This window comes from Vicia villosa, linkage group LG3, assembly GCF_029867415.1.
Source record: "Vicia villosa cultivar HV-30 ecotype Madison, WI linkage group LG3, Vvil1.0, whole genome shotgun sequence".
Taxonomy (NCBI): Eukaryota; Viridiplantae; Streptophyta; class Magnoliopsida; order Fabales; family Fabaceae; genus Vicia; species Vicia villosa.
In genome coordinates, this window is record NC_081182.1 from 4,943,849 (window position 1) to 4,971,142 (window position 27,294).

General features: G+C 29.3%; 2 protein-coding genes and 1 long non-coding RNA gene across 7 annotated transcripts; 1 reads left to right on the forward strand and 2 right to left on the reverse strand.

Annotated features, from left to right (window-relative positions):
- Positions 1 to 1,875: 1,875 nt before the first annotated feature.
- LOC131654797 (ergosterol biosynthetic protein 28-like) lies at positions 1,876 to 3,880 on the reverse strand. The gene is made up of 3 exons (XM_058924729.1): positions 3,683 to 3,880; positions 2,883 to 3,089; positions 1,876 to 2,513 (listed from the first exon to the last, which is right to left on the reverse strand). The coding sequence occupies exons 1-3, from the start codon at positions 3,795 to 3,797 to the stop codon at positions 2,434 to 2,436; spliced, it is 402 nt and encodes a 133-aa protein (XP_058780712.1). The 5' UTR covers positions 3,798 to 3,880; the 3' UTR covers positions 1,876 to 2,433.
- Positions 3,881 to 7,345: 3,465 nt separating this feature from the next.
- On the forward strand, positions 7,346 to 12,757 carry LOC131660128 (uncharacterized). Of its 5 annotated transcripts, XR_009300729.1 has the most exons (4): positions 7,360 to 9,500; positions 9,622 to 9,636; positions 10,128 to 10,793; positions 11,454 to 12,168. It is a non-coding gene; the product is annotated as an uncharacterized LOC131660128 (long non-coding RNA). The 5 variants fall into 5 exon arrangements; XR_009300730.1 differs by having other exon boundaries at positions 7,346 to 10,488; positions 10,708 to 10,793; XR_009300726.1 differs by adding an exon at positions 12,176 to 12,757 and having other exon boundaries at positions 7,349 to 10,793; positions 11,454 to 11,645.
- A 460-nt stretch (positions 12,758 to 13,217) lies between these two features.
- Positions 13,218 to 15,109, reverse strand: LOC131660127 (F-box/FBD/LRR-repeat protein At3g52680-like). The gene is made up of 3 exons (XM_058929287.1): positions 14,390 to 15,109; positions 13,801 to 13,962; positions 13,218 to 13,690 (listed from the first exon to the last, which is right to left on the reverse strand). The coding sequence occupies exons 1-3, from the start codon at positions 15,095 to 15,097 to the stop codon at positions 13,424 to 13,426; spliced, it is 1,137 nt and encodes a 378-aa protein (XP_058785270.1). The 5' UTR covers positions 15,098 to 15,109; the 3' UTR covers positions 13,218 to 13,423.
- Positions 15,110 to 27,294: the final 12,185 nt, after the last annotated feature.

Consider the following 27,294-nt stretch of genomic DNA (forward strand, 5'->3'; position numbering starts at 1 on the left):
ACAAAGAGGCAAAGCTCAAACAACAAAGAAAAGACTACACCCACCAATCTGACAGACAAACGACCTCGTCTGTCATCCTCTAACACACTCACAGTACTACTTGGAGCCGTCGAGAAAACAATATAATCTGGCCTGATACTATAGTCATTATTAGCTAACAAATACGCACATCTATTCGCCTCCTTGTACGAGTGGCATAAACAATAATCCTTTAGAATTTCCAATAAACTCCTAATTTAATTGATGATTGTCAAACTTTCCCGCATATTCGAGTACCCTCTCTCAATAGCGTGGACCACCAAAATAGAGTCCACGTAAATTTCCACCTTAAGGTATCCCAAGATACAATAAACTTGATTCCCTCGTACAGACCCCAAAGCTCTGCCATAAAACAATTACACTCTCCAAGAAATCTAGCGAAACCTTCAACCCAAACGCTATGTTAGTTTCTAATGACTCATCCAAATCCTGCAATGTTAATATCTTTCATAGCTCCATCTACATTTAACTTAACCCAATCTCTCTTCGGAGGCGACCAACCAATCACCTTAGTTTCCATATTCCTCTCCATAACAGTTTTATTCATACTGATAGCTTCCGCATACTCCTAAATTTTTTGAAAAACATAAGCTCCTTGATCAAACGGACGGATAAACGCCGCCACATGCTGCTCTTTATTACGCCACATCCAAAGGAAATAGCACTCGAAGGTTCAAATATTCTTCTAGTCTCTCCCATTTCTACTCCTCACGCTGACATTAAGAGATATCCAAGCATCGAAATCCAAAAGAAAAAAGATGCTTACTATTTCGTTTGGCACTATCGTATTTCACAATTGTCGGGCCTTAGCACAATCACGAAACACATGTAGCGAATCTTCGCGCACGTTTCCACACATCAAGTAGGTTGCCGTCCTCATACCTTTTCTACTTTTAATGTAATTTGCTAAAATCCTGTCATGTTCCACACAATGATTTTCCATTTGTAGGTGAATGATGTAGCTTACTAATTTCAATAAATATTGAATAATCCATGTTTAGATTTACAAGACTTTTTAAATGTTTGTCTTCACATTTTCTAAATTTAAATGTGGAATCCCAACCAATCATTTTTCCCCACAAATAGTCAAGGTCAATTGTAAGAAATTTGAATGGCAAAGATGTTAACTAGACTCCCTCTAGTGGTGGATATATTTTCTAAACACTCCACCACTTTTCAATAATAGTAGATTTGATATTTGGTAAGTTAGATTTAAATTTTTTCTTCAAAACATAAATCATGGATTGTGGGAAACAATAGTCGATGGTCCATTTATTCCTACTCATCAAGTAAATGATAAAATAGTAGATAAATCCGATTCCATGTAGACCGGATAAGAAAAGATAAAACTCATCCTCATCCTTTTCTAATGTATTGTTTGCTAAAGAAGTAAGTAGATGAAGTACTTGATTTCATTTACTTATGATGCTGGATGAATTCTGATTCATTACATAACATGTCATTTGATTCAACATTGATGCTGTTAGAAGCCATTGTTTGTCTATAAATGGCACAACAGTATGAGTGACAGTTGAAGTGATGTTGGAATTTGCATAAAAAGAAGTTTTTCCAAAAGATTGGCAATATAAAGTTCACAATAATAGAAGAAAATTTCAATGATAAAAAGTCTGCTTTCAGAAAGAATAAGCTGTCTATTTCATAGAAACGACAAATACATGCAAGGAAAGTGGCTAATGAGAACATGCAGCCAACTAAGAAATTACATTGGAAAAAAACTCAAGTTCTTAAAAACTTAATAAATTTTTTTAAACTTTATTAGACTGCATATATCAACTTTTTAAATACTCTTTTTTATTATATTTTATTTTGAAAGGAGTATGCTTTCAAACGTACTAGTAGCCAGGCTGGTTCCAGTGTTTTCTTTGGAGTATTTGACAGTTAATTTCCTTCATATTCGAATTCAAATACTCTCAAATATATAACAACAAAAATGGTTATTGTTAGCAGGTAAGGAAAGGTTGTTGTAAGGCCACCCTGTACCAAGGTTCAAGATTGTCAGTGCACATGGCAGAATATGATTTTTTGACCTTAAGATTGATTTGAAATAATAATTAACGGTCAGAAATAATTGATCCAAGTTTGTCTTGTAAAGAAAAATAACATAGCTGTTACAATTGAAACTACTATCATAAAGTGAAGTAAAATGACAACAATGAGAAATTAGAGACTCGTCTCTTTGATTTCCTAACACTCTTTGATTTCCTAATAGACAGTGCGTGTTGCCCACCATAGTTTTGTAAAAGATACACTATAGTTTTAGCAAAATCATAGTAGCTCGCTGCTATTCTGTCAAACTCACCATGAATCCAAACATGCGACAAGTCTAATAAAGTACCAATCACATTGCACTTTCATCCCATGACATTTTGCTTGCTAATGCTTTCTACTAGAAGGCTTCGAGCGAACTTTCAGGTGTGCATTCCATTGCAATAGCATCCATATTATTGATGTTCCTATTATTGACATGAGATTAGGTTAGATATTAAAATGATTCATGTTTATGGACATGAACGAAAAAGTGAGAATAACAGTAAAATTGATGTTAAAATTGATGTTTTGGAGGTAAAAGTCCCGAATCCCAGCATCAAATTAGAATCTATTTTAGAACAAAATCAGTTTTCTTTCAGTATAGGCAGCAAGTCAACAAGTCCAAAAGGCCTGACCTACAAATAAACTTGGCATACAACTACACAAGATAAAACAGATAACACAGAATATTGAATCATTGGCAGAAAATAAAGGCAGTGATTTGGTTTTAAAATTAAGGCAAACTATGTAATATAAGTTAAATTGGTGGGACACAAGAATAATTTTCATCATACCTGCAAATATGCCTACGGTAGTGAGATTTGAAATTGCCATTGTTTGATAAATTAGGTACTCGGTCAAGAAATGACCAAACGCATAGACAAATGACAATAAAGTAGCAAGGTAAATAGGCTTATTATCAAGGTTGAATGCACAGATATAGCAGAGGGTGCATGTCAATAGTGTCCAAGTTCCAAATGTGCGTCCATGAACTTCAGTCACTGCAACAAATGACAAACTCTTATCAGTTCCCATAATTCGGCAGTGCAGATTAGAATAATGTTTGAAATTATATTCTAACTTGAAAGCTGAAATGCAGCAAAAAAAACTTGGCAAGACCATTGTGAATTTGATATAGTATCCTTGCATTATTATAGTTAAATTTTTAAAAGTCAAAAATAAGTATTCTCGTCTAAGTAATGATGATCAGGGGTAAAATCAATGTCATATGATGCAAGTTTTGCTGCTTCTACTAGCAAGAGATAAAAGGATTCAAATTCTAAATTTCCAATTACTTCAATTTTATTCTAGTACTTTGAAGATTCCACAATAATTAACAAGATACAAATACATTGGGATGTATGAGATCTCATTTTCTAATACATTGGATTTAACAATTAATTCAGTTGTGTTGCTCATTCATTACAATAACTCTAGATGCTGAAACAAGAAGCAACCGTAACAGACTCTAGAAACAGTATCTACCATTGAAATGCGCGAGGATTCATCAATTCATTGATATGACTATGCGAGTGAGAGAATGAAACAATTCGGAGTAAAATGTGGAAAGAGAGAGAAGTTAGGGAGTACATACTGGAAGTTTGAGAGAAGACGGCGAGTCGAAGTGCCCAAATGTCGAAGAAACCGAACCACACGGAGGCTAATCGAAGCGTCCCAACCACAATCAACCACCATCCTAACGCCTTCATTTTTTTTCTGCTCACTACTGTTCCCCAAATTTATTGTGGTGTTGTGTTATGGGGGTTTAGTTCTTAAATTAAACAAAATTAATATGTTTGGATCGTAAGAATATAATGGACGGGGATATAATAGAATATAATATAACGAAATTGAATGGAGTGGAGCAAAATAAAAAATTGACTTTATTGTTTGGAAAAAAAATAATGATTGAACGAAATGGGATGAAATAGATTTTATGATGCAAGGGAATTAGAATAAATCAGAAATCAGAGGTTGCGAGTTGTAATGGTAGACTTGAGTTGCTGGTACGATGAGAGAGAGGCATACGTGCAACGTTTGCATTATAATGCTCATGTCAGAATGAGTGACGTCATATGTGAGAATCGACTTCTAATTTATATGATTTTCCATGATCTAACTTCTTTTGATTCAGATTAATCTCTTTTGATAAAAATCCAAATCTCCCTCGATCGAAGCGTATATCTCCATTTCCTGATTACCTCTTTCAAATTCATATTCAAACTCTTCACCTTCAAATCCTCTATTGGATATGTTAATGATGACGACTTTCAAATCTACTAACTCCGTTGTTGCTGCTAAATTTGCCAGAAATCTTCCACTTCCTCCTCAAGAGACAGACGATCAAGTCCTGACGACCGCTCCATATGTTCACCGCTGCAAAAACCCTGTCCAACCTCTTAAAAACCAGGGAGCGTTTCAACCTCCTACAATCCTCGAATATAAACCACGATTTCATCTATGCGAACCTTCATTATGACCTCTACCACTACCTACAATGTCTTAGCGAGAAATGTTTTTCAATTTTCAACTCTTACAGACTAATCTTGGTTTACAAGGAGCCATTTACCTATTGAAAAATGTCCACCACATGGTGCAATAGTAGAACTTCTAGGCCTTGGCGGGGAGGCTAACTCGGATTGAAGAAAGTTTACACAACGTCAATCCTAAGAACAACACTCAACGACAGGAAGTTTTGCATAAAACCCACATTTCTGAACTAATAAGGGGTCCATGAGAGGTCCATAAGTTACCAAGCCGCCGATGACACAAGTAATACACTTCCCCTGGCCCATGGTCTCGAAGAAAGAAGGGGTAGCCATACTCCTCTTGAGGTTCTCTACCCAAGGAGGAAGGAAATGTGTGAGGAATATGATATGGCCCATATGCGAAAGAAAAACCCCTAGTTTTCTTGCATCCTAGATAATAGAATCCCAAATTAGATAGAGAAGACGTGGAAGCTCCAAATCCATAATGAGAGTGGAGATCTAGATGAACATGCCAAGCATATATACAACCAGCTGAATTACTATCATGACGAAGCCATGAAGTGCAACCTTTTTGCGTTAATCTTGACTGAATCAATCATGACGTAATACAAATCCTTTTGGGGTGGAAGCACAGACTCTTGGTCCGAATTGTGTGGGGCTTTCACCGCCCATTTAACCTCTAAGAAAAGGCAATTGACCACCATGGTCTTGCTTAGTGAAATCACGTTAGGATGTAAAGAAACCATACATGAATACATTGTTTGCTTCGCCAAGACGATTGTAGTTGTTGGAGGCTCACTTGAGGATAGTGAAACTATCGATAAAACCCGCGAAAGAAAAAATAAGATGGTCATCACAATCAAATTAGGGTTTGGAGTCGGTTATGAAAAAGAAATTGGAAAAAGGCATTTGGTGCTGACCAAGGTTTATTATGAAATTATTTAAGTAAAAAGCTTGCGTGCGAAGCTATTTGCAAAAGCAACTCGATGTTGATCGAGTGTTTGAAGTTACCTTAAAAAGGTTGATTTTATCGCACATTCGTTTTATCTTGATTAACAATGAGTATGGTCTAAAAAAAGAATGACAAGATATAAATGATAATCAAGCATAAGAACAAAACACTCGCACACATACAAGTACATGACAAGCAATTTACAATGGCAAGCTTATTTCTAAAAGATGGATAACTAAAAGAAAATCTTTTTGTTCTTTTTAAATATTTGATAAAAGAACTCCTAAGTCAAAAATAAAATATTTTTGTTCTTTTTTAATAGGCTTAAATGCACTTTTAGTCTCCCTATTTTGACATTTTTAACTTTTTAGTCCCCAAACTAAAAAAGTCAATTATTAGGTCCCCATTTTTAAATAACATGAATTTTTGAAGGTCCCTTATCACTTAACATTTTTAATGACATGGCAGTCTCATTTATGACGTGGCACTGCATTGTTTAACCAAGTTTGAAAAATTCTTTCCCACATCATTAATTTTCATTTTTAATTAAAACAAAGTAAATAAAAATAATTAAAAATATATATTAAAATTAAAATTAAAAACAAACCTAGATTCTTCTTACTCATACTCCCACAAAAGCCAACAACAACAAAGTCGTCGCACCGAAAACACCAGCATCAATAATAATAGCAAGATTCTTCTTACTCATAATTCCACACTTAGAACCAAGTGGACCACCATATAAACCACTATTCTCATCAAAACCATCCTTATCAAAACCATTGAAAAACGATGGAATACTCCCACTAAGGTGATTATTAGCAACAGAAAACTTATGAAGCCTAGTTAAACTACCAATTTCATAAGGTATTCTACCACTAAGATGATTATCAGATAACATCAACTCATTCAAATATGAACAATTCACAAGAATATTCGGAATTGAACCTGAAAGATCATTACTAGACAAATCCACTGTTACCAAAAACGACATCCAACTACAGATCTGTGTTGGAATCACAGAATTCAATGAATTTGAACCAAGATCCATTCTTTGCAAGTTTTGTCCACAATACTTCAAGGATTATGGGATCTTACCCTTAAGATTCATACCCTTTAGCTCCAAACCCAAAACTCGATTCTCTCTTACGTTCCAGCAAGTGACACCAACAAAATCACAGATGAAACCTACGGTGTTGTTGTTGAAACCTACGGTGTTGCATCAAGTGACAACTCCTTTGGGAATTTGTGTTGTGATGAATGTAGTATTTTTGGGTTTATGGGTTTGGGTATGAATTGGGGAAGAAGATGAAGGAATATTAGAACATCCAGCTTTGTTTTTAATTTTTTTAATATATAATTTTAATTATTTTTTATTTACATTGTTTTAATTAAAAATGAAAATTAATTTTAATATATAATTTTAATTATTTTTTATTTACTTTGTTTTAATTAAAAATGAAAATTAATGATGTGATAGAGAATTTTTCAAACTTGGTCAAACGCAGTGCCATGTCATAAATGAGACTGTCATGTCATTAAAAATGTTGTTAAGTGATAAGAGACCTTCAAAAATTCATGTTATTTAAAAATGAGACATAATAATTAGCTTTTTTAGTTTGGAGACTAAAAAGTTAAAAATGTCTATATAAGGGGACTAAAAGTGCATTTAAGTCTTTTTAATATCATGACAAAATAAAAAGAGAATTTTTTGTTGTGGCTATATTTTTAATAAAACTTTAATCCTTTTTTTATCCACTTTTTATTCATTTGAATAAAAGAAATTAACCAAAATAGCAAAAGAAAACAAAACGGGCGAAGGAGGGTAAAGCCCAAGAAATGGAGACAAAAATGTGGCCAAAACAGTTGAGCTGGGCCGAACCGGGTCCCAGGATCCACTCCACTTCCAAAACCTGGTTCAGTAACAAAAACCCTAAATTCACCACTCTAATCTCCTTCACTCAATCGATCCCCTTATTCCTCTCTTGCCGTCTGCATTTTCTCCCCTCCATGTTCACACTTCTGTTAACGAAAACAAGGAAACGAAACAAGTATACTCTATCTCTCATCAGCGACAAACCAACACACAAGCATCAGTTAAAAAACAAAACCCTAATCCCCAAATACCCCATTCTCATTATTTCGGTTATTTTTATTGAATTATATAAGTTACTAGTTACTTATCTATTTTCTTGATTTTTTATAGGCGATGCCTTAGTTTTTTCAGATTTTGGTACACAGTGGTTAGTCTTTTATTTCAATAGTTATAGCTGTATGAATTTTTTATATATAAAAAAAATTATATCCATGAATAATTCCATGAAATCATTAAAACCCGTTTTAGTCAATGGTGGCTGAGAAGAAGATTTTTCGCCAAAAGTAAAGGCTGAGAAGAAGATTTTTCGCCAAAAGTAAAGGAGTAAAAGGAAGAATACTCTGAGTAATAAACAGGGAAGCAGTGTTTTTTTGTCAATTCTCCTTCTCAATCTCCTCTTCTTCAACCACTTCAATTCTCTTTCTCAATCTCCTCTTCTTCAACCACTTCCACAATCACCTGCCAAATATTTTTTAACACCCTTTCTCCAACAATCATTTTCTTTTTTTTTTCTTCATCCTCAATGCGCTGTTCAGTTCTTCATCCATTTTTTTTTATTGTTTTTCCTCAGTTAGTTTATCCAAGTCTTTGTTTTTGTCTTATTTCTCGGTTTCTTCTTTCTTTTCCTCTTCTTATTTTTTGCAAAAATTTTCTTCTTAGCCACCCTTGTTAAAATCTCGGCGATAGCTTTTGATTATGAACCTTTGCATCAATAATTTCATGGAATTAAGTTTTTTTTTTTTTTTGTAAAATAGATAAGTTCATATGACTTTAACTTTCAAAATGATAAACTAATCACTATATATCAAAATCAATAATGAAACAACATGCTCTCCCATGTTAATTTGGGTCTAATGTTGCAAATACTGCTATGGATTTTAATTTGTTTGTATGTTCTGCATATATTCATGCTCTTCCATATTAATTTGGGTCTAATGCTGCAAATATCTATGGCTCTGATCTACCTATTGTATGTGCTGCATATATTCATGCTCTCCCATGTTTGTTTGTATACATATATCCATGCTTTCCCATGTTTATTTCGGACCTTAATTTGTTTGTATGTTTTGCCTATATCTATGCTCTCTCATGTTAATTGAATCTACTGTATTATTTCAATAAACTTGATTTTAGATCAATTTCATAATTTAGTATATGTATTTGGTAGATTCAATTATGACATTGCAGGAAGGGATAAGATAAAATAATTAAGATGTCAAATATTCACCTAGCATTTATTAAATGGAAAATAACAAACAGGACTTACGACCTTCAAAATCACGTACCAAAATTAACTACCAAACTACTAGTGAAACATTAATACATTTCATCATATTATACTATATTGTGTTATATATAAGTGCCACGAGTAATTTGTTTAATGAAGTTGGTTCAGCCTTTGAGCAAATTATGAGCACTATGTTATGGCATTTCAGGCACAATAACATAGTGTTGAGTAATAGGGAAGGAGTGGACCCAATTCGATGATGATCTGCTACCACCGTCAACAAGTCCGATAACATTCCTCTCATTCGAGCTAGGTTCCATCCTCACCCCCAATTATCCCGGTTTCAGGAGGTTAAAACCTCCTTATCGGTTATAATAGGGTGTGGAAAGTGAATGAGTCCTCTCAAAGTATTAATATACTCAAATTTTCCAATTGTCTCTAATGTGTCAGGGTCTATTACTATGGACCTCTTTTTGTGAACCTCTTTTTGTGTCTCTGTGAGACAAACCACCCTCCCATTGCCGAGCTTCACTACACATTTCTTTGATAAACTGAATTGATTACACCCTTGCTTTTTTTGTGTAAGCCTATGACCTATTTAATGGAATTTTGCTATGAAGTTATCAATATCTTAGGGCTATGTCAGAGGTGATTTGATTAATTAACTTCATTATGCTGTCCTGCTGTGATTTTCTTCTTATCTGTATTTTATAAACATCTTATTTATCATTATAATTGGTCAAATGATTCTGAGATTTTCTCTATGCAGGTGTAAATTCCTAAGGTGATTGAAACACTTAATTTCATTCTAATGAAATCTAGATGTTAAAGGGCCATTTACTTTTTTGTTTATCTTATCTTTGAATTTTGTTTCTATCTTCTTCCTTTCTAAATTTTCATTCCCTTCTCTTTGTTAATGTTACGTAATTTCTATATAATTTTCTTTTTTTATTGGTCAAGAAAATTAAGTGATAGATTGGAGAGGTCATTTGTGCAGTTTCTTGGAATTTTTCATCAATTGATTCAACTTGTTTTTTTATTCTTTTTTCTTAAAAAAAAAGTAAACAGGAGAATTCAATGTTTGACTCGCCATTCGATTTCAATTTAGAAGAAAAAGTTGATTAATTGTCATCTGCACAGTGAATCTTTAAGTGTGCTTAATTTCTTCAAGACTTGAAAAAACTTTTTTTTTTCTTTTCTATCTGCATTGTATGATGTATGAAACATGAAATTTTTGGTTAATGTTTGCACTGATTCTGTAATTCTTTTATGCAGAAAATGTCAAATCTGTGCAGAAGAATGAACTTGTAGAGATTATAGTTGAGATGTTGGCTAGATTCTTAGTTATTAATTGTACGATGCAGGAATTGGAGCGACATAAGTAGCTTCAAGCACAAGCTAAAGATAATTGGAAAATGTAATGCTTGGTCCTGACTATGATATTCTTGATAGTTACGACAATACCGTTAACAACGGAATTGGTTTTGTTTCACTTGAAATAGATAGTTGGAGACAAACAATGGTAGCGATTTCGAGTAAAAATCTAAAACACAGATGGATGTGAAGTGCATCTAGGGATAATAATTGTAGAAGAGAAGATCAAAGGAAAGCTGGGACAATATTTGCTGCTATTTGTGTTAGTTTTATCCTCAGTCCACATATGTTTTTTTCTCAGTCCACATAAAAGCATAATCAAGTGAAAAGGGATTAAGGGACCAAGAAGATCTTACTCAACCTTCAATTTCATTTCACTATATTAACAATCAAATGGGTCAAACCAGTTCCTTTCACGATGAAAAGCATGTACCAATTATATATTTTGTTTCGTAGAGTAACCATGCTTTCAATTTTGAAGGGTTTCTCATGGCTTTCATGTTATGTACCCGTTGGATGCAAGTGACACAATCAGGATGCAAGTGACATGATCAGACAAAGAAACATGTATGTAATTGAAAAACTTATTCATTCTCAGATATTTTAATGCATATAATTGTATTTTTACAACTAGAACAATAATTGATAGTGAATTATTATTTTTGACATGATATTTACATAAAAATATTTGATATAATATGGATTATATAAAATTTAAATCATCAAAATTTTTCATGATTAATAATAAAAAGTTATACATTGTACAGTGGCACAATACAATCAGACCCAGACAAAAAAAAAAAACATGCATATAATTGAAAAACTTATTCATTCTCACTATTAAGATAATTTGATGCATATAATTGAAAAGCTTACTCATTCTCACTATTAAGATATTTTAATGATATTTGATAGGGTTGATCTATCATTTATTTACACTTATGTAATGTTTAAAATGTTATTGAAATATTTTGTGAAATGACACGGAACACAACACAAATAAATATGCATAAATACATATTTATCTCAAACGTGCATTTTAGTACAATTCTATTGGACAAATTTTTTTAAACTATGCAGACGCATGGGTATTAATATATCAATCAATTAAAAATCTAATTTAAATGAATTCAACTCGAATTGAAATCAAACCAAATTAAATATATTAGACATTTATTAATTTAAATATTGATTTCATATATTGTGTCAATGTTCTGTTGTTGAAAGAGATTAAAGGCTCTTCTGATGCTACGACGAGCGTGTCATGCTACGACGAGCGTGTCAGTGCGGTGAAGCGATAAAGACCTACAAAATTAGCAAACTCTCATGTCAGTGAAGTCAAAGAGAAATATTGCGTACGAGTGACGAAGGTGGCCGGTGCATCAGTTATGGGGATCAAGTGTTTGACTCATTGACGAGGTCCTATCTATTTCTCTATCTTTTACAACGACGCTATTATCAAGTTTATATAATTTACTCTACTTCTTTGAACCTTTTGCCGGAGGGAACGGTTTACAAATAAAGTAAGTAGGTGAAGTAGTTGATTTCATTTATTTATGATGCGGGATGAACTCTGATTCAATACATAACATGTGATTAGAATCCACTGTTTGTCTATAAATGGCCCAACAGTATGAGTTACAATTGAAGTGATGTTGGAATTTGCATATAAGGAGAATTTGCAAAAAATTTGGCAATATTATTATTGAGTCCACAATAATAGAAGAAAATTTCATTGATGAAAAGTCTGCTATCTGAAACAGTAACCTGTCTATTTCAGAGAAACGACAAACATAAAATGCAAGGAAAGTGGCTGATGAAAACATGCAGCCAACTCAGAAATTACATCGAGCATAAAATGAAATTTATAAATAGAAAAACAGTAATAAATATTTCGCATACAACGTTTTCATATCAAAATTTCAGCTTGTTATGTTTTCTTTTCATAGGGATGTAAATCAAGTTTCAAAGATTATTTTAAAAGGAGTATGCTTTCAAACGTACTAGCCAGGCAGGTTCCGGTGTTCTCTTTGGAGCATCTGGCAGTTAACTTCCTTAACATTCAAATTCAAATACTCTCAACAACAAAAAGAGTTATGGTTAGCAGGTTACAAAAGGTTGTGGTCAGGCCACTCTGTACCAGGCTTCGAGTTTGACAGCAGAATATGTTATTTTGACCTCAAGATTGGTTCGAAAATAATAATTACAGTTTAGAAATAATTGATCAAAGTTTGTCTTTTAACATAACTGTTATTACATTACTCCATAATAAAAGTGAATCGCGAAATAACAGGTTTAGCTGAAACAATATGTGCAAAGTGAATTGCTATATTGGCGATAAGTTTCTACAACTTCGACATGGAAAGTCTGGGTGGCCTACAAACAAACTGGCCATACTACTACACAAGATAAAACACATAACATAGAATATTGAATCATTGGTGGAAAACCAAAGGCAGTGATTTGGTTTTAAATTAAAGCAGTAATGTAATGCAAGTTAAATTGGTGGGACACAAGTATAATTTTCACCATACCTGCAAATATGCCAACTGTAGTGAGATTCGAAATCGCCATTGTTTGATATATTAGGTATTCGGTCTAGAAATGACCAAACGCACAGACAAATGACACTAAAGTAGCAACTGTAATAGGTCACCTTATTGCATTTTACTGGCTGACATAATATGTCCACCCAAAAATACAACCTCGGTGCCTGACAATAAAGAAAATCAACGCACAAAGTAATAGATGAGTATCTCACCCTCACCTTACGCAGAAGGGCTGATCGTTACCATGTTGAAAGCATTCGAAACATCTACTATAAGCATAGCCAATCAACCATCTCTATGTCGCTTGCTTAACACTATTGGTACTGTGTAAAATGACCTCAACACCACCTGATATCTCAACCCCAAACTGGATATCATTGAGATATTGTGTTACATTTTTACTAATCCTTTCGTAGCAACCTTAACCACCCACAACAATTGATCATATCCCACCATCAAAATTTAATAGTGGCGTCAAGGATGCAGAGACAACAAACTCAAAAAGTAACTAAAATAGATATAAATTATATAAAATCTATATATAATTGAAAATTTATTCGACATATAAGATAAAAACAAACTTAAGTTTGTGTTTTCAAACATCATCAAATCACTCTATCAATCAAATATATATTAGCCCACCCATCCTCAATTGAATATAAGTTTACAAACCCTTAGACACTCAGATAATTTTTGTAATATTTGATACTTTGTTTTTAAATTTACAGAAGAGGAGCTTTGAATTGTCATGGTAAGTAATACTTTTGAATTTTGCATTATATATTTTGCAAATTGAAGTTCAGGCTTGGTGCATCTATATTGCCTAAACAAACAAGTTTTGAGTTGAGCTGAAAGACATTCCGGGATAATAGGTGGGTCCTTCCAATTCTTCTCATCTATTCCAATTACACTTTTCTGAAATAAGTAAAATTCCAACAAAACACAAAAACAAAGTTAAAATATGTAGAGTAGACAGTAGAGTTAAAAAAAAAATAATAATCAAATCAAATTATCTATAAACCAACCTCATGAATGATAAGATGTTGAAGTTTGGGACTGTGTTGAAGCATTTTTAGTATCCACCTCCACTTCCGCTCTCCCATCCAACTTTCGTCAAAGTTAAAGATTAGTTCCAATCGAGTTAGATTGTTAAAGATGGGGACTTGGACCATGACATAGCGCAGTGTCTTCATGAATTACAAAGACAACATTAGAAATCAATTACCTTTATGTATAAAACATTTATTAGTAACAATAGGTTTTAAAAAATTGTCGGTAACTACAAAAACAGTAGCGACAAAACAGTCAGATTCGCGACACATTCGCACACCTGTACCCACCAAAATTGTTAAAATTGATGCATATTTCTAAAATAGTCTAGCAAAAATATATGACAATATTTAGAGAAAACTATAATAGTCTAAAGTTGCTACATATTTCTAGATTGATCTTAAATTAACCTAAAGTTTTAAGTAAATGTAATGTAGAAAAGACAAACAAAAGTTTCGATAGTTATATTCTAGAAACATCCTCAAACACATATGTGTAAATGTATTCAAGCCATTACATAGAGTCTGTTTTTTAAATCCTAACAAATATTTAAGAAAACCATACCTGCTCGACATTGAGAATGAGTACCCGGGAAAAGGAGAAGAAAGGAATAAGTTCCATGTTACAAACATTAGCCCTCACCAATTTGGGCAAACACTTATTCATTGCTTTCATTTCCTCTGTTTGTGGAATAAAATACCTCCCACCAACTACAAATACATCAATTGCATGCAATTCCTCTAGATTGGGAAAGACTGAGAAAAAACTGAGCCTATCTTCACTCATAAGAATAATCTTATCCAAATTAAGAGTTTTGATAGAAGAAACACTTATTTGAGGAATGTCTTCTATAATCACGAGGCACATCAACTTGAGAAGAGTAAGAGTCTTACAAGTGAGTATGTTAGAAACTGATTCAACCTCCAAAGAGGATCCCACCATGTCAAGTTCTAGGGTTTGAACTCCTCTTTGTGTTGCTGCTAAAATAAATTGGTTCAAAACTTTGGGTTCGTCATAAGAATATTTGTGCCGGGCTAATAGTATAGGCAATTTGATGTCTCGCGATTGCAAAACTGAACCTATAACATGGGATGGGGGAGTTTCCATGAGATCGAGAGTGGGGACAGAAAGCCATATTGGTCTCCACCTCTTTGAGAGAATGCTTGTGGTGACTGCTAATTTGGTTGGGAGAAAAGAGAGAATGTGACACAGAATTGGATCAGGAAGATCGCTAATCCTATCCTTTTTTCTGTTAATCGATCTCTTAGCCATTGCAGTTGCAAATGTTCAATCACTAAAAACTATATATGAAAAGAGAAATAACCTAAGGTGAAGAAACGCGTGAGAATGGGAAACTAGGGCTATTTTATGGACTAGAGATTAGGTCATAATGCTGTGCAGTACCAATAAGCAACTGATTTAATTATAAAATATTTATTTTAAAAATCATATAATATATAATAAATTTATAAATATATAAATTATTGAAAAAAAAAATTTTTTACTTAATATTTTTAGACACTTAACATGTTTTTTTCATCATATTTATTTATAAGTTTATATGTAAAAATTGTTTTTAATATATAATAAAAATAAATGAAAGAAAAATTAAACTGTTAAATAAAAAAAATATTTATTGTTTACTTATTTAGAAGATATATAAATGATATCAATATTTGGATAAGTTGTTACATTTTTCCCGTTTATATAATTTCTACCATATGAGAAAACAAACAATAAAATTTTATTGACTCACTACATGTTTGAATCAGTGGTTTCATTTTTTCCGTAGTAAAGTTGGATTAGTAAAAATTTATCATGTATTAAAAATTTATTGACTAATTTTACAAAATTTTATTGACTCAATGCATGTTTAAATATGTGGTTTCATTTGTCATGTATTAAAGTTAGATCAGTAGTAAAGTTGTTCCTGGTTATAACAATAGTATTTTTTTCTCTTAATGTTTTCACATATTTTAAAAAAATGATTGATAAATTTTTTATTATTCAATATTTAAATTAATAGTAAAATTGTTTCCATTTATAATAATAATAATAATAATATTTTTTTCCTATATATAAATGATAATTTTGTTATGATATTATTTATAAAAGTATTTGAATCAATAGTATAGTTGTTCCCCGTATAAATAAATATTTTAATAAACAATGTATTTTTTTCTGCATAATATTTTTTTGTTTTGACAATAATAAAAAATGATTTTAAATTTATAATGATCAATATTAGACATATTGTAAATTTTTGATTATGAAGAAAAATATAAACCTTAGAAATTATAATATAACTAATGTTGATGGACATGAAATTGAAGTGGTGGGCTAGTCATTAAATAATGCATTATAAAAACTTATATTTTAATATTGAGATTTTTTTTTATTAAAACTTTGCAAAATAAAGTACAATCTGACAAAAATTATAAATAAAAATTATTGGGTGTAAATGTTTTGAAGCAAGTACTTGAAAATGGGTAACAGCTGTATAATATTATATTATAAATATGCATTAATAGCAAACTGAATTGTAGCACATACCGGATTGTATCCGTTTCCAGAAAGAGTTATCATGTTAAGGGTGTTAGGAAAAAACATTTATGCATAGGGGTGATATTTATTTCCAATGATATTTTTTATTACAACTAGACGTCTACCTGCGCGATGCGCGGATATATTTTATTTATTATCATTGATAAATAATTAGTTAAATAAATATAAAATATATTTGTAATGATACTTTATATGGAGTTTATGTTTTTATATAAAAAGATTAACAATAATTTAATAGTTTATAATATATATGTATATATATATATATATATATATATATTAATAATCATGTTAAAAATGATAAACTTAATAAGTGAATAAAAAGATTTAATATAATATAATATAAACATATTCAATACTAAGAATTTATTAAAAGTGATATTAGACATTTTAAAAAAACGATTCTTATACCACTTATTTTCGCTTGAAAGACATGTAAATCTCTCATACTATATATTTAATCCATAATATTGAAAAAAAAACATACAAATATAATAAATTCTAAAAGAGAAGAGAATTACAATAGTGAGATGTCAAAACCTAATCTACTAAATTAACTAATGAAAGAATAAATAAAATAAATGACAAAAATAAAACAATTCAAAATTGAAAATATAAATTAAAAATAGGAAAATATAAATTTGGGAGTCAAATTTTCCACTGCATTGTGCATTTGTTTCATACACAGTATATATGCGACTAAACCATATTTAAGTTAAGTGACTTACAATTTGACTATTATCCTTAAGTCCCAAATATTTAAGTTAAGTGACTTACAATTGACTATTAATCCCGAGATTTAAAGAGGTTGACACATCAACATTTGTGTTATATTAGAAAGACACGTCATCATTATGTTTAGGATTGTTACCAAGGTTGTCATCATGACAACCTTGAATTTATATTAAGTAGATGTTATCTAAATATTTTAGATAAATTACTGCCCTATTGAATCACTTTTGGCCTAGATACCCCTCAAAACTCTTGCATGTGCTTGTTTTGGAGTAGATATAATTTATGTTTGCAATATCTTGTATTCGCTAAGCCTGCAAAAATATATAATATGTTTTGACATGAAAATAGAATAACCGAGTATGAAACTTAATAATAAGATAAACAAATATAAAAATAGTTAATAGAAGAAAAAAACTCTCTAAATGGAGTTGAAATCAATAGTAGACATTGAGAAAAATCCTAGATAAAAATGTATAGGTGAAATGGATAGCAAAGCAGTGTGAGTAAATAATGAATGTAGAATTAAAGGTGGTTATAAAGATTTGTAAGAATACAAAAAGACAATATTTTATGACAGTTTTAACATCATTTCTAAAAGTTCATTCTTCTATCAATTACAAAAAATAGTAACTGATAAACATAAATTAAGTATTGTATTAAAATAATATTTTTATGAGACCTTTGATGGAGTTAAAGAGATGGAATAAAAACTAAATTGTTATATATTCTATTAATTTACACCAGAATATATTATTATTATTAAAAATACAATAATATTAAAATTAAAAATAAATTAAAATATAGAAATGTTAACATTTTTCCTAGAGTTATGTATTTTTTTTAATTTTAATATGTGGAGTTTCTTATAATAATATGTAAATTATTTATATAAAATATCTTATTTAATTAAATGTAGTGTTTATGATTCTAATTAAATAAATGTCACTATGTTTTAAAAAAGTAAAGTCAAAATATAAAAACATTAGTATTTTCTAGAGTTAAGTATTTTATATTTTAATATATTATATTTATTAAATATATTAAATTGATATATTGATATCAAATTGATAAAATTTCATTAATCTGTTATTAAATATAATATTATATCTAAACATAATAATTTTAAAATTAAAAGTGATATATTATTAGTAAGTAATATTAATATTTTATAATTATAAAATAAATAAGTTTTAATATAAATTTATATTTCTAAATTAAGCAATGAATGCAGCAATTAAAATTAAAATTTATTATAATAATGGTAAAATGTAACATAAATTTAAATTGTTGTTAATAGTTCCAATTACTTGTTATTAAATAAAAATAAATATATTAAATTGTAATAATTGAAAAATTCTGAGAAAAAATTAATTTGTATAAAATATATTTTTCTAAAATCATATATCTTTACAAAATTTAAATCTGAAATATAGAAAGGGAAACATTTTTATTTAATATTTTTTTAATTCTAAAAATAGATGAGCTTAATTATTTATAAATTTTATTTTGATATTTTTTATATGTAAAATTTTCCACATAGAATTAAAAATTATCGAAATGATAAATATGTATGAAATTATAGTAAAAAAATTATATTTAAATGTGAAATTAAAATTAATATAGTTGAGATATCGCCAATAAGTGATATATAATTCTTACGTGAAACATAATTGTAATATAAATATAATATGCTAAAAAATATTGAAAGTTAAATACTAATGATAATATAATACAATCTTAGAGAAAAATTAATGACTGTGCAATGTAAGATGATATATTTTATATAGATAATCTTACAAAAATATTAGAAATTGAATCATATTGTCGATACATTCAGCTTTTATATATGACAGACCTGTAATTATCTTTATAACAGTGGTAGTTTATTAAGGTAGTTATGAGGTTTGCTTACATATATGATTGGCCTGAAATTATTTTTACAACAATATTAATTCATTAAGATAGTTATATGAGGCATTAAGCCTCTAGAAAACTTATTGTAAAATATAATTATAGAGAATAGAGATATAATAGCAAGAGAGAATCGTACTTTTCTTGGGAGCACTGTTCTTGAATGTGCATATGAATTTGTGTTCATAAATCTATATAAAAATAATAATATATTTAAATTCGTGGATAGATGTAGAAAGATAGATATTTGAGTGTAACATCAAAATATAATCTAGAAATCTCAAAATACTGATATGTTAAATTTTTGGATGAATATAAATATTATAGTTAAAAACATAAAAATACTTACATGAGGTACCATAAAAATATAATCTTGAAACCTCAAAACAAATGAATAATCTTTTACCCTGTGATGGAAATAAAATTAATAATCAATACACATGTATAAAGTAAGAAATAGAAAATAAAAACTATCATACAAATTTGAAGAATAGCATAGAAATGAAGATATGAACTTAAAGCCACATATTTATACTCACATCAAGAAAGAACATGTAGACCAATAGAAATTAATAAAAATTTTGGGTTAAACATATTAATATTGAGTGAAAAATATAATTATAAAATGTAAGAATTAAAATTAAGAATTAAAGAGGTTTATAAACATTAAATACAACACAAATGTAACGGAATTATTAAAATTATTAAAATTAATTTATGTAAGAATTAAATTTTAGAAAATGAGTAATTTTATAAACGGCCAATTAAATAATTATTCAAAGGAGAAATTAATGAAAGAAGTTATAAAAATAATTTTCAATTAAAATATATTAATGGTAAAGAAATTATGAAGATTAATTTAAATTTACATTAGTATGATTAAATTTTATATCTTTATATAATGATAAATAAAAACTAAAAATTTATTAAAAACACAGAAAGGTCATCTCCCCTGTCGTACGTTTCAAATTTAAAAAACTATAAAGAATAAATATTTTAATATAAATGAAGAAAACTTACTTATAAATAAAATTAAATAATATTTTTTATTTTTATATTATTAAAATAAAATATTGATAAAAATATTTTTATTTTATATTATGAAAAATAAATATTTTAAAATAAATTGAATATAAAAATGTTACATATTAAATTTAAAGGAGTCGTGTATTTAATTATTGAGTTCTAATACTATAAATTTAAAAAATAATTTAACTATTTATTTAAAAATATTATATACCAATAGTTAAATAAAAATAAATATTTTAAAATAAATAGAATATAAAAATGTTACATATTAAAATGTAAAGGAGTCATGTATTTAATTATTGAGATCTATAAAGATTTTTTGTATAAAAGAAAGAGAATTAGGATATTAAGATATAATAGTGTTAATTGAATATATTATTATTATTATTATTATTATTATTTATAATTATGGTGGTTGGTTATTATATTATTATTTTTTTATTATTATTATTGTTATTATTATTATTATTATAGTTGTTATTATTATTTTACTATTATTATTAGTTAGATATATTATTTTATTATTATTAATAGTGATGGTTTAATATTAATATATTATTATTAATAGTGATGGTTTAATATTATTATGTTATTATTAATATTATTATTATTTATTTTAGTATTATTATTAATTGTGGTATTTAATTGGAGTTGTTGTAAAGAATTAAAAGAAAAGTGATAAAAATTCTAAATTTTAATAGGATGCCACATAAGCATTGAGATGCTAATATGATGCCATGTAAGAAGTAGGGTTAGGGTTGTGTCCTAGGTTGTCATCATGACAACCTTGGATTTATATTAAGTAGATTTTAAATGTAGTGATATTTAGAAAATACAATACTAAATATATAGTATTCCTTTTTTAAAATGTATCAATAAATATATTTAATTATAAGTTAAAAAGTCAATACATATTAAAAATGTTCTCACTCAGTATGAAATCATGTCATACTTTATTGTTAATTAGTAGTCCATACTTTAGTGGAAAGAAATAATAAATATTACATTGATATTCTAAATTGACAAATAATTTGACACAAATAAAAATTAAAAAGAGGACACCTATTGTGAGACAGAGAGAGTACGATGAATAGATATTTAAAATTAAATCAAATAATTAATATTGAAAATTTACTATTAATATTTGAACTCTTCTTCAAGTCTAGAACAATGGCTTCTCTTCATTAATTTCTTTCATCAATCTGAAAATTTATAAATAAATAAACAAATATTAATAAAAATATAAATAAGTAGAAATGAAATAAAATTAAATGAGATATAAATTATATATTAAAATAAAATTGACTTAAATATGATATAATTATATTTAAAATTTACCATTGACCAAAAATAAATTCAAAAACTCACCAATTGAAACTTATTTAAAATATCCATAAACACAACAAACATTTTTAATAGCAATTATTAGTTTTTTTTTTTTGACAGAATAGCAATTATTAGTTAAACACAACAAACATTGGGAGAAGGATGAAACTTCATAAAGAGGATATTTAGTAAATATTGGGAGAAGGAAAACTATTTTTTGGTGCATGTCATAGTGTAATGATTGAGAAGAAGTAATGGAGTTGAGTAAAAAAATAATAAAATAAAGTAATGATTATCTTCATAATATAATGATGTCTCACATAAATGAAATATGAAAGATTAAAAATTTATTGTAGAAAAACAAATTGAACAACCCGAAAAAGAAAATAGTATATAAGTTAATATTTATCTAATAATAAAAATAACATTATAAACTAAAAATAGATGAAAGGTTAGTAAACTTAGAAATGGAGAGAACATAAATTAAAAATAATAATATGAAAGAAGGTATATTAATACATTTGAAATAAATAAATAAAGAAGACAATTTTAAAATTGAAAAAAGAGAAGACATAAAAATTGAGAGGAAATTAACAATTGTTGAGGTGACATAAGAGAGAGTTGGTATTCAATGTCAGGAAAAAAAGTGAAAAAAGTAAATCTAGCATTAAATATTATATCACTACTTTCAATATTTTGGTATCCAATATCAAAATGATCACATATTTAATTTATTAATGACAAATAAAGTATCATCTAAAGCGTGTAAATATGTACACCAACTGATTTGATTTGACATAGCTCTAGAGTTGTCTAAAGTTATAGTAGGCTTTTTCTTAAGAAAGTACATTATCAGATTAATTACATGTGCAAAAGTTAAACTACAACAAACTGTCTACACTACAAGAAAACAGCCCCCAGCGTCCAGAATTTGTGACGTGTTATTCACGTGGGAAAAAAAGGCCAGTTCCGACGTGAAAACCACGTCAGTATAATATTTTAATGATTAATAATAACAATCACGAAAACACATGGGGAGTCAGAAAAAAATTAAAAAAAATACTTGTGAAATGTTATCCACGTCGGAACTAATAAATTAAATTTTCAACCACTGAAATCTGTAAAGCCATATGGTGGGAAAATAAAATTTTCAAATTTTTTGGTTGTGATGTGCTTATCACGTCGGAACTGTTCAACTCTGACTTTGAATGGACATGAGCAGGCTTTGGCAGGTGAGGACAGATGAAAAAATTAAAGTTTATGACCGTTAGGTCGTTAGCGGCGTGAAATAAATGTGTGTAAATAGCGACGTGTTTTCAATGCCGGAAACGATCTGACCGTTGGATGCTTGCGACGTGTAAGACACATCACTAATTACTGACGTTCTTTACACGTCGCTAATATCTCCTTATATTTTTTTCAAAAACCCTCTCCTTCTCACTTCCTCTCCGTCTCATTTTCTCTTCCCTCTCTTCCTCACTTTTCTCATTTTCTTCCTCTCTTCTCTCAGCATTCTGTTCCTCTTCCTCTAACAATTCCTCTCTTCAATTCCTCTTCTCATTCTGTTCCTCTTCCTCACACAATTCCTCTCTTCAATTCCTCTTCTCATTCTGTTCCTCTTCCTCACACAATTTTTGAAGGTATATTTTTTCTAATTGTATTTTATATTTAGTTTATTTATTATTTGTATTGATTATGATTCTAATTTATGTTAATTTTTTTATTCAAGATTTTGAAGTATATTTTGAAGATTGAGGAGATATAAAAATTGAACTAGAAGATTGGAGGAGATTAGAAGATTGATGTATTTCTATAATTTTTATGATATATTAATTAGATTGAATGTTATTATGTTTATGTAGTAATTTATGGTAAATGATAGATATATATATATTTGTTTATGTTTTTTAATAAAACAGATTATATTTTTTATTTGTTTTTTTTTATTAAAACAGATTGTGTTTAATAGAGATATATTTGTTTAGTTTATGGTAAATATATATATTTTTAAGAAAATAGATTATGTTTTTTATTTTTAAATCTATAATATTATTTCTAAAAAATATATATAATTTATTAAAACGAAATATAGACAACATTTATATAATTTATATATGTAAATTATATAGGCAACATTTATAATATACAATTTTTTTTAAAAGTTTAATATTTATTATTTAATGAAAAATAGAGGTTTAATATGTATTGGAAAATAGAATATTTTTTAAAATGGTAAAAAGAAAATTTATTATATACGTGTATGTTAAAAAAGTAAAAAGAAAATTTAATTTGTATATAGTATGTTATTATGTTAAAAAATGGTAAAAAAATATAATTATATATTAATATGTATTGGAAAATAGAATATTTTTTAGAATGGTAAAACGAAAATTTATTAAATATGTGTATATGTTAAAAAGGTAAAAAGAAAATTTAATATGTATATAATATATATATATATATATATATATATATATATATATATATATATATATATATATATATATATATATATAAAAGTTATATTATATTAGGGTATAAAGACAATTTATATTATATATATTTTTTCTTCTAAAAACATAATGTTTATACTTTTATATTAAAAACATGATTTATACATTCTATTTTTATTTATATTTATATGTAAGTTATTAAAAACATGATTTATACATTCTATTTTTTTTTTAAAAGAATAAAGTTTATATATTATGTGAGAATATGCTTGTTATATGTTATAGATTTTGTATAGCTAATATATGTGAGAATATGTTATATATTACGTGAGAATATGTTAAATAAAAAAGTTATATAGTTTACATAAATGTTATATTAATTAGTGTAATGATTGTACAAATATGCAGTATGGAATATTATCTGTACTATCGTAGTTGGATGTACGATAGATTGGAACCAGGAAGACGTGCACTTAAACCAAATTTTGTAGAAGGATTGATGGGCTTATCAAGTGGGCATTTGTTCAGGAATGTTGTCGAAGTGAAGGGGGGTTAGGCGTCCTTGTCTTAAATGTGAATGTAGATGTATAATTAGTGATCCAGAGGAAGTAACACGTCATTTGCATAGAAGGGGTTTTATTAAAAATTATTGGGTGTGGACGTTTAACGGTGAAAATTTGCCGATGAATGTGCCAGAGACTAGTAATACTCATGCTTCAAGCAGTAGACCGATTATGGAATATGAGGAAAACTTTAATATGATCGGTGAGATGGTTGAGGATGCTTTTGGTGTGAACGTGACCTATGATTAACCTGAAGATTTTGATGGGGAAGAGTTGCCGAATGAGGAAGCGCAATGATTTTATCAGTTGTTGAATGAGATGAATATACCGTTGTTTGAGGGGTCGTCAGATTCAAAATTATCAATGTGTGTGAGATTATTGGCTGCTAAGGCAAATTGGAATGTTCCAGATCAGTGTTTGGAATTCTTCACAAAAATGATGTTGGACTCAACTCCTATGAAAGACAACTTACCTACAACATTTAAAGATGCAAAGAAGTTGGTGTCGAAGTTGGGTTTAAATGTAAGAAAAATTGATTGTTGCATTAATGGTTTCCCACGCACTCCCAGGCGACGTGTATGATCATGTCGCTAATTTTGTTCTCTGACGTGATTTTCCATGTTGTGTCATGGTATTCACGTCGCTACAGACGTGATTTTTTGTAGTGCTAATATATAGTTCATAGAAGTAGAGTAACTAATGTGTAACACAGTTCATTTGTACAATTTTTTATCATATTTAAAATACCATGCATAAAGTTTTTTTTTTCAAAACCACTAATTAAGTTGTTTGAAAGGAAAATAGTCCTCTTTTTTATAAGGAAAAAAATGAGTTACTTATAATATTATATTAGTTATATTACACGTTTGTTAATTAAATTAAATTGGTTTAATTATAATTCTAGAAATCCATAGTATTTCATCATAATATTGTTTATATCATAAGAAATAAAAACAACAAAACAAATGCATGTGAATTAACAATGAATAAACTCATATTTGTAGTTTTAGGTTGTTCATGACACCAACCATGACACAAAAAGAAAGTTTGATTTTGAAGAGAAACCCTTAATATAACCATGACATTTTGTTAAAAATGATATAACATTAGCAGTAAAAGTTGTTAGAACAAGATTTGTTCTGATCAATTATCTTAGTTTTGATGATAACAATAATATGAATTTTGCTTAAGATAATATGGTACTCTAATCCAATGCAATTTCCTTTTCAGGAAATATATAAAGAGTATGCATAATTCAGCGCTCAGAAGCTTTGTCTCAAAGGGTTCAGCATGCAACATCAGAACATGGTCTGGCAAGACATCAGAAGATGGTCGAAGCAGAATCAGAACATGGGTCTATGGAAGCATCAGAAGAACATGAGATCAGAAGCACTGAAGTTCTGATGGTATCACGCTAAGAAGCACTTCAAGGTCAGAAGATCAGAAGATGCTTTGCACCAAGCTGTTTGACTCTGATGATATTCAAACGTTGTATTCACAAACATCAGATCAGAAGGAAGTACATGTAGCAGGCTACGCTGACTGACAAAAGGAACGTTAGAAGCTATTAAAGGCAACGTCAGTAGACACAGCGTGAACAAGGCTCGAGGTAGTTGACAAAAGCGTATAACATTAAATGCGATGCTGTACGGAACACGCAAAGCATTAAATGCACTCAACGGTCATCTTCTCCAACGCCTATATATATGAAGTTCTGATGAGAAGCAAGGTTAACGATTCTGAACAAAAACAACTCATATTAACTTGCTGAAACTCTGTTCTATTCAAAGCTCAGAATCTTCATTTTCATCAAAGCTCACTACATTGCTGTTGTAATATATTAGTGAGATTAAGCTTAAACGTTAAGAGAAATATCACAGTTTGTGATTATAGCTTTTAAGAAGCATTTGTAATACTCTTAGAATAGATTACATTAAGTTGTAAGGAACTAGAGTGATCGTGTGGATCAGAATACTCTAGGAAGTCTTAGAGGTTATCTAAGCAGGTTGTAACTAGAGTGATCGTGTGGATCAGAATACTCTAGAAAGTCTTAGAGGGTATCTAAGCAGTTGTTCCTGGAGTGATCAGTGTGTGATCAGAAGACTCTGGAAGACTTAGTTGCTGACTAAGTGGAGAACCATTGTAATCCGTGCGATTAGTGGATTAAATCCTCAGTTGAGGTAAATCATCTCTGCGGGGGTGGACTGGAGTAGTTTAGTTAACAAAGAACCAGGATAAAAATAACTGTGCAATTTATTTTTATCGGTCAAGTTTTTAAAGCTACACTTATTCAAACCCCCCCCCCTTTCTAAGTGTTTTTCTATCCTTCAATTGGCATCAGAGCGCCGGTTCTAAGGTGCAAGCACTTAACCGTGTTTAGAAAAGATTCAGGAAGAGAAAAACGCTTCAGTAAAAGATGGCTGATGAAACTGAAAAGTCTACATCTACATCTGGCTCTGCTGAGCAACACAACGGTAACAATGGTTATACTAGACCGCCGGTATTTGATGGTGAAAACTTTGAATACTGGAAAGATAAACTGGAAAGTTACTTTCTTGGTCTAGATGGTGATCTATGGGATCTTCTGATGGATGGTTACAAACATCCGGTAAAGGCCAGTGGCGTAAAGCTGACAAGGCAAGAAATGAGTGATGATCAGAAGAAGCTTTTCAGGAATCATCATAAATGCAGAACTGTTTTGCTGAATGCTATCTCTCATGCTGAGTATGAGAAGATATCTAACAGGGAAACGGCCTATGACATATATGAGTCCTTGAAAATGACTCATGAAGGAAATGCTCAAGTCGAGGAGACTAAAGCTCTTGCTCTAATCCAGAAATATGAAGCCTTCAAGATGGAGGATGATGAAGACATTGAAAAGATGTTT